Source organism: Rhodnius prolixus, unplaced genomic scaffold, assembly GCF_049639745.1.
Source record: "Rhodnius prolixus isolate KJV_2025 unplaced genomic scaffold, Rpr scaffold_13, whole genome shotgun sequence".
In the NCBI taxonomy this organism is placed as follows: domain Eukaryota; kingdom Metazoa; phylum Arthropoda; class Insecta; order Hemiptera; family Reduviidae; genus Rhodnius; species Rhodnius prolixus.
Window position 1 is genome coordinate 978081 of NW_027411583.1, and position 15684 is coordinate 993764.

The window sequence follows — 15684 nt, forward strand, 5'->3', positions numbered from 1 at the left end:
GTAGATAAAAGTATGATTACATACAAATCTTAACTTTTCCTTTAACTCGTTTGATGATTATTTCCAAATTTTATTTGATTTACATAAATGAAAAAAATTTCAAAGTACTAATACTTATTAATGTGAAATATAAACATATTATTTTAATTTATTTATTACTTTTGAGCCTGACTTTACGTCTAGCATTTGTTTCTTGAATTGTAAACTTTTTCTTTGCTTAGGTGATCGCTCGAAGCTTTCTATATTGGAAAAAAAATTATGAATCATTTTTCATAAGATTCTTTAACTTGTGCTAATTCTTGAGAATACGAAGCAGTATGTAAGTTGCAAAATCTTATAAATTGTCGATACAATCCATACCTATTCTATGTAATTTTCTCTGCAACTTCTACCGTACATTACATAAATATGTACATATGTATGTCGTTGTCTACCAAGTAATAATATGTACAATCATGGGAATCCAATTCAAATGATTTCTCCAATCTCACCTATGTATGTTATTGGAATTTTGGAATCTTGGCTGACCAAAATGGAAGTAAAGATCAGCACTAACATATCCAGATTTATAGTGCTCTCCCTAAATAAAAACATTTCTATTCAAAACATCTATCTAGAGAACCTAATTATTTTTTATGAATACAACTTCTAGGTTACATAATTTTTAAATTCTTTCTGATGTATCAGCGATAATCTTTAGAAATATTTGGTAATTGTTTATTCTGATTGTTCCCAGATTTGGTTTGAACTTTCAATAAATTTATTGGATACGTGAGTCAGTCATAGTTTGGTTTTTCGTAGTCAGAAAGTCAGCGCGCGCAAAAAAAGCGTTTGTTTGTCATTTCCTTCTTTAGTATAAATGAAACAATATGCAAATATTATTCAATCTATAAAAAGAAGTTTAAATAATGATAATCAAATTAGTGCTATATTTTAACTAATTTCAGGATCTATGTATTTAACGAATTTTTTTCGTTACATTATCACACTATCATTGGATCTTTTGATTGCGTCACTTATTAAGACCGCGGTATAGTCGAATGTGGATTGTACGCATCTTCAACTACGGCTACTAGAGATCCGCAGTAATTTATTTTCTATTCGTTTTTGTCTCTTCAGGTGTTTGAAATAATATTCACGATGTCAGCGAGTTGTATAAATACGGATGTCAGGATGAATCTCTCTTTAGGTGAGATCTTTTTTTTTTATAATACGCCATAAAATTTATTTTGCTCCTTTTTTTTTTTTTAAAAAAAAAACGGTATTTGTGATTGTAGTTAACAAAAAAAAATTAACTTAGAACATATATCAGGAGTTTTATTTAAAAAAGTATGGGCACTTTGATAGTGTTTAGTGTTATTGAAAAATTTCCAGCTTCAAAATCTACCTGTCAAAACTTTTTAATTTGAATGTTGTTAATGTTGATGTAATGTGGATGCTTAAGTTGAATGTTGTTGTTTGAATGTTGGAGGCTCATATTGGCATGCTTGAAAAAAAATATGGCGAATGGCCACCAATACAGAGAATATCTCTTAATATAGATTTGAAGTAACTAAACTTTTTAGGAGTAAAAGTTTTTTCTAAAAAGTGCATTAAGTATATCAGGTAAACAAGGGATTGTCTTTTAAAAGATAATTAATATTCCATATCGTGCCAGTTAGGATTAGCTGAATATTTGTCGCTCACTAAAAATTTTACTAACTGAAACGTCTTTTTTTTTTTTTGTTTGAGGCAATGTTACAACTGCAAAAAATACATTTGAACTTATTACGATTTCACAGATTGAACCTCAATTAATTTTTAAAAGGTTAATAAAGCAGTATTTTCAGACTAATTTTTTTTTATGAGAGAAAACAAAATTTAAAATATAAACATTTGAATTTTTAGAATTCAGCAGAGATCTTACAAAGAAATAATATATTAATGTTAATAAAAAATAAAAAAATTGAAAATAATCATTTTTTCTTAGCATGAAGTTTGAAGTTGTCAACTTTTAATTTCTATCGTTTGATTTAATATTAGCATGGTTACAAATATTCTTTCAACCTGGTGCTCATATATTTTAAAGCTGTCTTAACATTAAACATTCAAATATCTATGAAACGAATCGTGATCCAAATTTTTACGCAAAGTATGGCGGGCATTGCTTATTGGAGTTAACTTTAGATCTGTTAGTTAGATTGACAGGTGCAAGGTGGTGTTCATCCTTCTTCATTAGGGAATTTGCTGAAATGAAGAGGACAAAAAGCTCTTTTTTTTGTTCCACTGCTTTGATTAGTATAGAATGTGCAAGTCAAGCACTGTTTCTCGTTTTTTCTTTTTAGAAATCAACTTCTCATATTTTATTACATACGTCTTAACAAGTAAGTTGACAGTATCTATGGATAAGAATCGCATATTGTTTGCCCCCGTAATCCATGTAGGAGTTCTTCATATTGATATCGTTAAAATTTGAAATTAAAGGCAACGTTGAGATACTTGAACGTAGAATGTACTTATACCTTTTCGTTTAAATACTTCTGCCAGTTCATTCCCGATTCATTGTTTGAAATACCGCTACAGCTAATGGCCATTGTAACATCAAGTCCCTTCCTTTCCAGTTAAGAACTTTACAGCATTCTATGGTCGCATCTATTTTTCTGGATTGTCTGTGACCTGAGTGACTGTTTGGAAGCTACGAACAGTTTTATTTTGCTCAGTTTTTTTTAGAGGCTGCTATTGTAAGCCAAATGTTAGTCAGTTCAATCAAAGAAGGAGGTCAGTCTTTACACTGTTTCAAAAAGCAGGTTGAGAGCAATTTGAGCAAAGTATTTTCGGGCGTACCTTTAGGTCATATGCGGTTACTCCTACTTTGCCGATAACCTCTATAGGTGCATGGTGTCAGATTTATTGACTTCAAGGTGAGTGAATGTTTCAGCTGTTGAGTTTATACGAAGATGGCCTTCGAAATATACAATTAGAAGATCGAGGAATATTGTGGTTAAGTCAGTTATAAACCATATAATTTTATAAATTTCCTGATTTGAAGCTTGGTTGTTTTTAATCTTTGTGGAACATACGTGTCCAAGACCCTACACTAGTTCTGAATAATCTATCAAGAACCCCTATGATTTGTAAAGAAGTACATCTGAGTTTGTGTATCTGAAGTAGCAATCATGTGGACTGGGATCTCCAGCATGAGATGAGACTACGTTCAGTTTTGATATAATTATGAGAGAGCCTGTATCCTAAGTATATAGTATCTTTGATTGTATCTTTCTTAGTGCTCATGCTTATTGTATTGGTTTACTATCAGAGCTAACTCATAAGTAAATAACTGCGTAGTCTAAGAGAGAGAGACATGTTCTGGTTCTAAAGGGATATCTCGTGACTTTTTGCGAAAAGGGTTAACTGCTAGGATACTAAATCAAAGGAGTAAGCTATTATTTATTTATTAAGTATTAAATAATATTTTCAATTTGTGTTTATTTTTAAAACATTTCAGATGATATTATAGACCTAGAGCGAAGAAAGAATGAACGCATCAGACAGGCGAACATTGCAGCTCTTACCAGGCAGAATGGTGAACAATCTGACAATGACATTATGCAAATTGATGTAGAGCATTTATACGATAATAATGATGATGAGGATGAGGATGAAGAAGTTGAAGTACCACCAAGTGATATTGAAATAAAGATAAAAAATGAACCAGAAGAAAATAATATAACTGATTCTGAAAACAAAATTTGGACACATCGTACAATCCCATTAAAGAGCAGAATGAATGCTAACTATAATAATTATAAAAACATCAAACAAACTCAAAGAGGTAGAAACCAAATAAGGAAAGCCCAGCGAAATTTAAACATTTCAGGATCTATATACGCTAATAGGAATGCCCATCACAGAAGAAGGCGACCATTTATTCCCCATCAGAAAACTCAGAACCAACGCAAGTATGTATCAGTTGTCTGTGAAGTTTTTATAAAACTTGAAACTTTAGTGGCGAAAACTTGTTTAAAAAGTACTTTGAAAACCTTCATCCATTTTCAAAGTTTATAGCAGGACAATGCATATTTGTATATATATTTAGTTAAAATAAGTTGAATGATTTTATTTTTTTGTTCAGGTTTAAGAAGTACACTGTTAACGGCAAACAGAGAGCATATTTGAACCAGCTACGGCGCCTTCGAAATTCTCAGGTTTTTAAGGATTTTTTTTTAGTATTACACAAACTATGTTCTTGCCGATTGCTATTTGCAATTGGAATACATTTATTTACTGCAAAGTAATTACCAATTTCCAATGATGTAATATTTTTTCTATTTAACAAATATTTAACTTTTTTTCTTATATGTATATTTAAAAAAGAAGAAATGCAGTCAAGTTTTTGACGGAGTTGTTCTTAGGTTACAGCACTCAGATAAATTTAAAATCAGAGACTTTGTGCAATTTTTTAGTATGAAGTAGGAAGTCCACTATTTTATGTCTTAAAACATTGGACACATAATTGAACTGATATAATCTAGTTTTGAGTAAATATAAAGAAGGTTTATCTTCTCTGGGTCCACTATTCTTGAGGTGCACATATTTCACGTTTTGATTCTATCCTGTCACTCTGAAAAAAAACAAATGCAAAACCCATGATTCGTCCACTAAAACAAAGCCGAAATATTTAAACAAGCCCAAACTACCAAACCTAACAGATTATTAATGCCAAGAATGCCAATTAAGCTATTTGATCGACTCTATTGTTTTTCCTAGGCCTTTAAATCACTTAACATTGATTATCTGAACAGTAACAATTTCCCTTAGGTTACTCAATTCTTTACCGCAGAACGTTTAAAACAATACATCGATTGAATTATAAAATCACTCTCTCTGTTTAATTATTAACTGTCTGTTAAAAAATCCTCATCCAAATGTGACTAAAACGTATTGATGACGAATGTTTGATTTTAAAGAAAAGTTGGTCTTACATTAGATCTTTGCAATTGCAAGATGGAAGCATGTTTGTGACATAAACTTAAAACTAAAGTAGGAGAAAATAGTTCTTGCAGTAAATCGCTTATGTTGAATGAAATAATACAGAAATTTCACTGTTGTTTCTCGAACTGATTTCTTTATATAATATTAGGAACATGGAAATTAGTAGTACAGACTCCAATAGTTTATCATTCTCTCAAATATGAAGCAAGCATAACCAGGAACTGAATATCATCGAACGACTTTGTTGAGTTTTGTTCACCTGCAGACGTGTTTAAAATGCACTTAATTTACTTGTTTCTAGCCTAATAAAGCGAATTCAAATTAACATAGTTTAATGTGTTTATTTCTAAATTAAAATAATTTTGTGAATATGTTTCAAATTATTTTGGACTAAATAAAATGCTTATTTTAATTCTTTGCTTTTTAATTATATTCAATTGCATTATTCGTGCAATTTTTAAATTTTTTAAGTAAAATTAATTTTAAGGTTTAAATTAACATTAACAACCACTGGAACATAAACGACTAATATACAACAGCGTACTAAAACCGATCTAGACTTAAGGACTTGAAATGTAGGGTTCGACCAAGCTTTCAAATTCACACAAAAATTCAGTCCTTTCAATCAAAAATACTCCATCAGATTACGAATTCTCCATTTTATGCCTCTAACGCTACCCTCCAAGGCCTACCTCAAGATCTCATATATAACTGACGAATCCAAATCTAAATGCAGAAAATTCTTTCGTTCTGTACAAATCCTCTCGTTCAAAATCTTGGCTCTACAGTGATTCCAGATTGTCGTCCATGACGATTGAAACGCTGTTGGCCTCGCGACCACCTCCAGTAATGTTTGAAACTCCATTGTTGATGTAGCCGGTGAGCAGCTTCTCGGTTCAAGCTGATCCAGTCATGAAGTCTTCTATGAAGTCATATTTACTGATTTTATTTTATTCTTTTATAGATTGTGAATAGCAAATAAATTTAAAAAAACAAAAACTAATATTAATGTTGAAGGTATTTTTCATTTGAATTTAAATAATTTTAAAGTTTCATAGGCATACTAAATCTGGTGTAAGAACGAAGACATACTCTTCCTGCGATTGTTATGCAAAGAAAATTGTATTCGAACCTAATTTTGTCTAAATTAATAAGTGGAAGTGAATGGGAGGAAACTAGAACAAAAAGCATGTACAAGGTTCAGTAGTGGCTTGGGATAGCCATGTTCAATATCGTTGAAGTATCCAGTAAAGTTTGCTTGTACTTTCACTTTCTATCTATCAAAAACGTTTATTAAAATGAATGAATGAATCAAGATGAATTCAAATTTTGGTTAAGAAATATGTCAATATAAAGTGTCGTAATCAAGGGATTGAGTTCTATTGTGGACAAAGTGGATACATAACATCTTCTTTTCTTCAAATTAATAAGCAACATTTCTTAATTAATTGTATGATTGGTTTATGTTGAAGTAAAATGTTTATTCCAAGTGGATAGTGAAATTATGTTTTCAAGGCTGAACTTTTCGAAGTACGTGTGATTTTTGAAACTTAATTCATTGAGACAGCTTTCATTGTATAATAATAATATTAAAACTGAGATGTTTGTTTTGGGCCGTTGTTCATATATCTTCTTTAAAGATTGGTTGGCCAAAAAACTTTAATGACTTTTCATGACAATATTCTTTTCAAACAAGTTCATAGTATAAAACTGTACGTTTTTGGTCTTTGAAGACAAATTATTTTTCCTTTTTTTTAAATCAATGTATTTCATTCTTACTTTAAAATTAGCAGAAAATGACTGGAAACAAAAAACAAGTTCCAATTCGTCCTAAATATTTATTTATTGTAGCCCGTTTTATGTTATACATAGAAAGTAGGTATAGATTGTAATTTTATAGTCAACCAATTAAAGTCGTAGTCACGGTTTACTCATAAAGGGGCAAGCTTATAAAACATTTATATTTTGAAATGAATGAATACCTAAATAACATGTTAAAGTTAATAATTTGATTTAATAGTGTAAACAAAAATTTTTTAAGAGTTGCAATTTGTATTTATTCTAGGCACTTCTGCGTCTAAGGTTATTTGCACCCAGTGCCTTCTCCGTGAATCTAAAAAAAAAAAAAAAAAAATCGACGGGCAACACGCCTAGATTTGTTCACGTAACAATTAATAATCCGCTCTTTGAAGATTATTAAATGTCTGAAACAAATAGTGAAGAAATTTCTGGGGGATTAATTCTATATTATTTTAAATAATTATCTATTTTTACATTGATTACGTTTCTAGATGTAAACTTATTTAAGCACTAATACTTTACAAAATTGATAAAACCACCGGGGACAGTAACTATTTCTATTCTTACAACATCCATAAATATTTTTATTTAATAAGTTTTTTGAAAGTGTTTCACTTTGTTTCTAAAATTCATTATATTGTTCGTAATTTGTAAATTTTTTTTTAGGGATTTTTTCTTCTTGGTCAAACTTCTGCTCAAAGATTTTTTTCTTCGTAAGTTATTTTTATTTTCTCTATTAATTATTTAATAACTTGACAATTTTTTTTTTGTTTTGCATCAATAGTACAGTATTTTCAATTTTGATAGTGGGAAATATAATAATAAACATTATTTGTATGTATGTGCACTCATGGTCACAATGACCGACTCATAAGTTGGCTTCAAAGTGATTTAAATAGAATAGATTATTTGTTATTAACAGAAATTGGAATAAAACAAAAAGAAATATAAGTGTAATAATTATAAATGTGGAAGAGAATGCAATAAAACTTTAATGGAATCTAAAATTACTCAAGTGTGATTAATTTCTTACTTTCACAAACCAGTCAATAGAATTAGCATCGCTTATTATTGAATACTAAATAATTCTTCGTACAAAGTGCACTTGATCTCGCTGAAAGTCTTAACTTGTACTCATTAACCATGTGTTTATTACGTACTCAATTGCTGAAATAACATAATAGGTGAATTGTGATTATAGTACAGGAGGAGAGGATTTGAATCTCTAGATGAATTTTATTTGTAAGATATTTACTATTATAGTAAAACTAACTGAATAACGACCTTTTAGTACTGAATTTTGTTAAAATTTATTAACCAAAATATATTGGAAATATAATTAAAAATGTAATGGTAATCAAGTATTAGTTCGTATTGATATTAATTGATTAATTCATTTCTTTATTTTTTAGTACACCAAATGACAGTTTGATATGTCCACTAACTAGGAATTCTTTAAATCAGTTCAATTCCTTTTGTGGAACGAGGGCTAAAAATTATGGTTTCGGATCTTCTGCAAGTTGTGCATCAGCCAATTCAATGAACTCACGAAAATCTGCTAGTCGTCGAACAGTGCGTTCATTCAGATCAAACGTTTCCAATCATTCCTCGTAAGTAGTGTTTAAATAGTAAATGTATGTTTTAAATTCGTATGAACTTAATTAGGGAAAATTTACTACGAAATATACAGAGTATACGATGCATAGTACCAAAGATAAAGTTATGTCGTACATGCAGATTCAAAAATGCGCTGTGAAAAATATATATGTAAATAAGGGTAAGGTTAATCCCTCAGCTAAGAGCACACTTCAGTAACAGTAAATAACCACGAGTTATTTATTAAAACGTTTTAATGTTCAGATACATAAATAATATTCGAGATAGTGGAGTACAGAAAAGTTAATAAATCAATAAGTTATTATTGTTGGTTAATCAATGCGCAACAACCTAATGAATATTTAGAAATTCAAAAACTATTTACAACGTTTAGTTTTCTATTCATTGATTTTATTTGATAACAATATTCATCACAATTAAATAAAAACGTTAGTGCATTTGAGATTTAGTTGTTTTTTTTTCTTCCTTTCTTGGATTAAATTTGACGTGTATGAATTTTGTTTGCAGTGTACTGGATCCACAATTAGCTGAAGAAATAGCACATATTCAATCTTACCTTGCTAAGGCTCCAGATCATGACGAGTTAGTCTTACAAAATAGAAGACCAGTTGAAAATGTAAAAACTGCTTCTACCAATCAATCTTTAACGTCTCGCTTCAGTAATTATTATCTCCCAAATAATAAATAAGATGTTACTTTTTAAAATTGTTCTTTATTAGTTTATATATGTATTTTTTGGTTTGCTTTACATTTGTATTTTATGTATAAATGTTATATTTTTCTATACATTTAAATTAAGAGAAAGGGATTTGTTTCTAGGAAGATTCCTCTAAGTTCATTAAAAAATAATTATTGTTTTAGTTACTTTCTTATTAGATTTCGGTGACTGTGTGGTATCAAATATTGCCTTGGATTATTCTAAAACGTTTTGCGTTAATGTAATAATTTTCTGCAGGATCAGTGTTTCAGATGTGTATTTTTTTAAAGAGTGAAGTTAGTTAAAACTTATTTTTGTACTTTGATAGTAATTTTTTTACTGAAATCAAAAATAAAAACCGTCAGGCTAGCTAGTTATAATGGATAGCAAAATGAGATTAGATAATTATAATAATATAACTGTTAAAAATGACAAATAATAACAAATTGTATTGTCACTTAAATAAACTTATTTTTTCTTCTTATTAACTACATTTAAAAAATAATTTTATCACCTTTGTAATAATTTTGTTTAATGTAATCACACAAATCAAATTGTTTTCCTTTTGTAGAAAAATTAGATAATTAGCACAGACAGATCTAATAACTCACTCTAATGGTCAATATTTTTATACCTTTTGTTTATGATGTAGATTTTAATTGATTTTAAATTTTACGCTCTTAAAGAATATTGCGTTTACGAGAACTATGATTTTCGTAGAAGTGTAATGAGGAGGTAACTTAAAACATTTCAACATTTGTTATGAACGTTTTATTTAATTAAATACAACATAGATTTTAATTTGTGTGCGTATAACTATTTTTTTTCAATAATGTTTAAATTAAACGTCTTTTCTAGAGTTCAAATGTTAAATGAAGTATTTTCTTTTATAACTTCTATTATTAATTAATCTAATCCACTTTTTCAATTTTAGAATAAATTAGTGGCGGAGTGCATGATAAACTATCGCTACAGCATATATTTCAATTGTTTGCGTCTATTTATTGCAAAGAAGTTATTTGAAAACTAAAATAATAGAAGATTTCAGTGCTTTAATTAGTTATGATTGAAACACCATCACTACCGAATGAGAACGGATGCTCTGGTTGCTGGTAACATATTCGTGTTCCACCAACTGTACAGCATATAATAGATAATATAAATAAGAACAATTCTAACATTATTAAGGACCAATATTTGAGTAAATGATTCTTTTAGATCACATTTGGACAATAATAATTTCATAAATTACCAAGAAATAAAACATATTGATGAATAGTTAAATACGGTTAGTATGTCGTTTTTGTTTATAGTCACTCATTTTCCTTATTAACTAATTATTAAAATAATCATTTATTATCTAATCTGCATTACATCAACCTCCAAAGACGGTTTCTGTGCATTGCTAATGTAATTTATTTTGTAAATGCTAGCACAATTTTTTTTTTAACAAAATATCTTTATTAAAACTGTCAGGTAGGTAATGTTGAACAACGCCAAACTTTAACAGTGTTTTCATAAATCCTTAATAATACATATTACCTGAAGAAAGATTGGCTGACTCAACAATAAATCGTCCAAAAATTTTAATTGTGTACTATGTAGTATTAAATTTACTGGCGCAATTTAAAATAATTTTCAAAAAGTTCATGTTAAATTAAAAAAGTGATAAATGCCGACAAATTTTCACATAGTTCCAGTAAAGAGAACTTTTTATGAGAAGAAAAAATATTTGATTTTTCCAAATACGTTGTTTCTACCTTAAAAAAATATGCTGTAATGCAAACAAAAAAAATGTACATTTTAAATTATCAGTGGATGTTCGTTGAGTACGGAAGAACCTCCTGAGGTGGTTTATGTCTTGGTCGGCCAGTTTTTCTCCGAGTCAGTGGTATTGTGCCGTCTCTTTCGTACATAGGTTCTCTATGTAGGTACGTAGAATCTCTTGAATTCGTTTGTTGTGCAGTAACTTAAGGCTTTTATTCTATGTAGTTCCTTTTATCAGTGGATTTTATCATCCCGCATATCGCATTGGTAAAATGTACATATCGTATATTTTATTTGAGAATCTTACAGCTAACTCTTTGTTCTCTTACTAGCTTTTATCAAAACGGGCAAAGCTAACAGTAACTTAACTTAGCATTTTTATTACAAACTTTAATGTGTTAACTAGTTACGATAAAAATAATCAGAATTAAACTTGATTGTGTAAAAATATTTGTTTGTTTTTGGTTATCGAGGTAAGGTGTAAAATTCTAATTTATATTCAGTTTGAAAGTAGAGTGTATTGAAAATGCCGTCAGTTAGATCTGGAACATAACCATGTCCCGGATAAGTTAAGAACTTCAGTACATTCTCTGAACTGTGGGCTTGTTGGATAATAAAAAAAAAATCATTCCTTGACCATAAGAACTTTTGTTTTAAGAAATAGAAGGAAACGAAATATCGAATATACATATGTGCATATTACAGTTTCCTTTATACAGGGTGAACCAGTAAGTATTGTCCAGAGGCCTACTGTGTGAAGTACATCTGAAGTGGAGTTCAATGACGTATTGGCCAACTTCATATTTCCCACTGTTCTTGAGTGAAGTCACTGTAATTTTTTTTCTAAAAACATTACTTTTTTTTGCAATAAAAATGTTATTACTCAGAAAGTTTTAGTCCGAATTCGATTCTGATAACACGGTTAGAAAGACAGATAAATTTTCTAAAAATTGACACCATTTCGAAGCTTAAGTTATTCTCCAAACAGTCTCAATCTTCTTCCGAATACCGGAAAAATAAAATTAATAGAAATTTTTAAGAAAACATTAGGTCCTTACGTGATCATTATCAGACATAGGTGCTGGCACTTTTTATAAAAGTTTCCTTGTTTAATGGCTTTCTAACGTAAATTGCATTTTAAACATTTACTTCTGATCTCTCTGAAATATTGGAGAAAATGTTAGGAAATATATTAAACAAGTACTATTTTTATAATCGAAGGTTAATTTGCTTAGTTTCAAATAGGGTACAATACAAAATTTTGAAAGACCAAATCTAACAGATAAGGGAAGTATATTTGTACGACAACTAGTTGTATTGGTTAATACCTAATTCAGATATAAAGATAGAGCACCTATCCACTTCGAATGCAAGTACCTTAGAAATAGAAGGTAGACACATTAAATGGGTGGGTCATTTTAAATACCAACTACTATTGGGTCAATAGTAGAAAAGGATGGTTCCTCCCAGCAGGAAGTAGAGAGGGAAAAAAATTCATAGGACTATTGAACCCAGTGCTATGGAGCGGAAATTTGGTACCCAGAACCAAGAGGCTGATCTGTACATCAATTCTCCAAAGTATCCTATTGTATGCCGCAGAAATATGGATGTTGAACACAAATCAGCGCGAGAGAATCCTAGCAGTAGAAATGGATTTTTGGAGATCTGCAGGTTGTTCGAGGCAGGACAAAGTGAGGAATGTTGATATCATGGAAAGGATGGGAGTGGAGAGAAATGTCCTGGAAATTAGAGAGACTAAGGCACTCTCACAGTATGGACAGGTGAGGAGGATGGGTCCAGAGAGATTGCCTAAGGTGGTGATGGACAGCGAGGTGGATGGCAAAAAAAATAAGGATTATCTGTTTGCGGGTTCAAAGGGTTGTTAAGGCTTATTCACATTCTTATCTTTTTCAGCAGTGAGATGTGCGTGTAACTGAAATTTGGAGTAAATACAAACTAAATGAATTTTTGTATTATTCATAATTTAAGTACTTTGACAGGTAGTTTTACTTAGAGCTATTACTTGGTCAATGTACTGTTGTGCATTTAAATCGTTTAGTTTCTGTCTTATAACACTTGAGGTGTTTCTGCTACGGATAGAAATGTAAGTATTAGTAATATGCAAAAAGAAAGCCTTTCACAAAGCTTGGATATACCAGCATATTGCATGTTCTCTGCTGATTAAAAGTTTTCCTTTAAAGATTTTACTAATTTACGCATTTTTTAAATGATTAGAAAAGCATATTAATTCATATTTTACTTATCAATCATCATTTCGCAGTGAAAATGCAACAATGTCCGTGTTAAACTTAAATTCTCCCGCCTCCCTCGTATAAAATACATTCCCAACTTTTCAGTTCTAAAAACATGTACAGAATTAAAAACAAAAATTGAACAGAAGTTTTAAACAAATACTAGGTTTCAATAATTTTATTTCATAATTTTTACAAATGTTTGACAATTCGTTAATATTTTGGATAACACCATGCAACCTCCCTTACTCAGTCTGCTCACTCAGTCAATAAGTGTAGCGCGGCACAGGAACATCGTGGGAGTCGAAGTTACTGTATCTCCATAAATTTGGTAATCCTACCTCTGAGATAGATAAAAGACCGAAAACTAAAGCCTATACGAAGACCCATAAAAAGAAAAAAATGAAATTGTAAGAAATAATAATTACGTAGTAGGGCACAGAATAAATTTAGAGGAACATTCAATATAATAATGAACTCTTACTATAAATGTACACTCTGGATTAAGTTTTAATGAATTTTTGCGTAATTTTGTTTACTAAAATCAAATTTATAATGCATAAATTAGGACTTAATGAATAAAGTTCATAGCATAGTAATTTAATTAAACTAAGTAACACATAATTTGTTCAATTAAATTAAAAGAAGAGAAGAATAGAAAGAAAATATCCGATCAACCTGTGAAAACTAGTATTAAAAATCAGAATAACCATAGATGATTGATGAATCATAACGTACGACAGCTTCTGAAAAGACAGACAACTAACTTGAACGTGTACAAAGAACTTAATAACAAAGTTATTATACGAGAAAAGTTAGTTCTATATTCAAGTGAACTAAAGAAAGCTGCAAGACGTGAAAGATAATTTCGTTAAGCTTAACTCGCAACTGCGATGAAATTGACTTAATTTACTTTACATTAGCAGTATATAGGCGCTAATGACCTCAGCAGTCGATGCGCCAAAAAAAAATAAGCAGTATAACTGTCAGGTCATTACATCAAAAGAAATAGATTTATTAAGGTTGAACCTTATCTAATTAAGTAACCTATGTATGTACGTATTACATTAATTATAATTAAAATTATCATATCTTTATATTTTTGTTTTTGTTGTTTATTATATTGCCAATATTAGAAAAATAAGATGACAATGTGTATGTTGTATCATCAATTTTAGGGCTTGAAAAAAAAGTTAAATATATCGAAATTTGGTATTTCTACATAATGGTGATTTCGGCACTTCAGTTGAAGTAATGGATGGGTTCGTAGTAATATGAAGTAACTAGTTCTGTAATTCGCTGCTAATAGTTTTTGTCTATATTTTAACAGGAATGAATAGGGTAGTAGTTCCACCGAGTAGGAGAAGAATGAGAATTACTTGCTAGAGCAAGTGTTATGTGAACAAGACCTTTCCCTTTTCATCGGCTTCATAAGGTATTTTGCTTATCTCTGCCACTTGTCCCTTTTTTCATATTTACTTTAATATCCACCAAGCACTCGTTACAATTAAATTAATTTTTCTTACCCATATTAGTAACAAAGTGTTACGATCAAGTAAATTTAGTTATTCAGTTTTCAAGGGACATATTTATTTTCAATAAATGTTTTTAAGAATCGGCAAGTGTGGTGCGCGATGAAAATCAATAATGAAAATTCATAGAAAGTTCAAATTTGTTTATTTAATAACCTACTTTCATTAAATCATTACGATCTAGAGCTTGTATTGAAATGTTTTTCTAACGCCTTCTGTTCGCTTCTTTAAACTGAACCTTTGTGATTGCGCTGGATATTACAAAGATGTAATGGTAACGGACGTGGAAAAAGTAAGAAATCAGAGTTTGCGAAAAAAGGATCAAGGACAACTTTATTAATCATGGATTTTCCTCAATGCTCAGTTCTCGGTGCCCTTCTATTTATTGTTAATCAACAATGCCATAAAATAGGACTGTGTACCTTTGCAAACGTAAGACCCATAATTTTGTTTTCCAAATCTTAATCATTTAGCCACCCGCTGTTCATTTCAGACTCAACTCAGGATTATGCGGACTTCGCTTGAGAAGAAAATCAAATAAACGCAGGGAAATGCAAGAACATAAAAATATAGTAAAGTACGAAGTCACCTTTGAGCCAATCTATTATCTCCTTCAATATATTTTCATATTAGCATAAAGTAATGGCAGAAGATTGAAGTCTTACTGTTGATTGATGGATACAATGGATTAGCATGGCTGAGGGACAACGTTAGGTTTGTTGACAACCTTTTACTCCGCATCTTCAGCTTCTTATAAAAATCGTTAGTTTTTATTGATTTGCTTATGGAAATACTTATAAATAGTGAAATATCAATACATCTTATGGAGATTTATTAAGAATTTTCCTCGCTTGTTTTACCAATATTATTGTCCTATAATTATTAAAATAGTTTCATAAAATTGGTCGGTTCTATTATACATAGCTTGAGAAGAGAGTGGAATTTTAAATATATTATTTCGGTATTTGCTCTATTTAAATCAAAGAATAAATCAGAAATTGAACTCCTTATATTTAAATTAAAGAAATTGGGCAACCTTATTAGAAAT

The 15684-nt window shown here is 29.9% G+C and overlaps 1 protein-coding gene and 1 long non-coding RNA gene across 3 annotated transcripts; both read left to right on the forward strand.

Moving 5' to 3' along the window:
* Positions 1-228: 228 nt before the first annotated feature.
* LOC141447858 (uncharacterized) lies at positions 229-9886 on the forward strand. Of its 2 annotated transcripts, XM_074115759.1 has the most exons (7): positions 234-319; positions 1120-1189; positions 3485-3938; positions 4112-4184; positions 7438-7484; positions 8184-8381; positions 8896-9886. In XM_074115759.1, exons 2-7 carry the CDS (start codon positions 1141-1143, stop codon positions 9074-9076), a joined length of 1002 nt encoding a protein of 333 aa, XP_073971860.1. In that variant the 5' UTR covers positions 234-319; positions 1120-1140; the 3' UTR covers positions 9077-9886. The 2 variants fall into 2 exon arrangements, with proteins under 2 accessions (XP_073971861.1, XP_073971860.1); XM_074115760.1 differs by lacking the exon at positions 1120-1189 and having other exon boundaries at positions 229-319.
* A 3485-nt stretch (positions 9887-13371) lies between these two features.
* Positions 13372-15496, forward strand: LOC141447791 (uncharacterized). The gene is made up of 4 exons (XR_012454578.1): positions 13372-14159; positions 14283-14355; positions 14435-14539; positions 15130-15496. It is a non-coding gene; the product is annotated as an uncharacterized lncRNA (long non-coding RNA).
* The last annotated feature ends 188 nt before the right edge of the window (positions 15497-15684 follow it).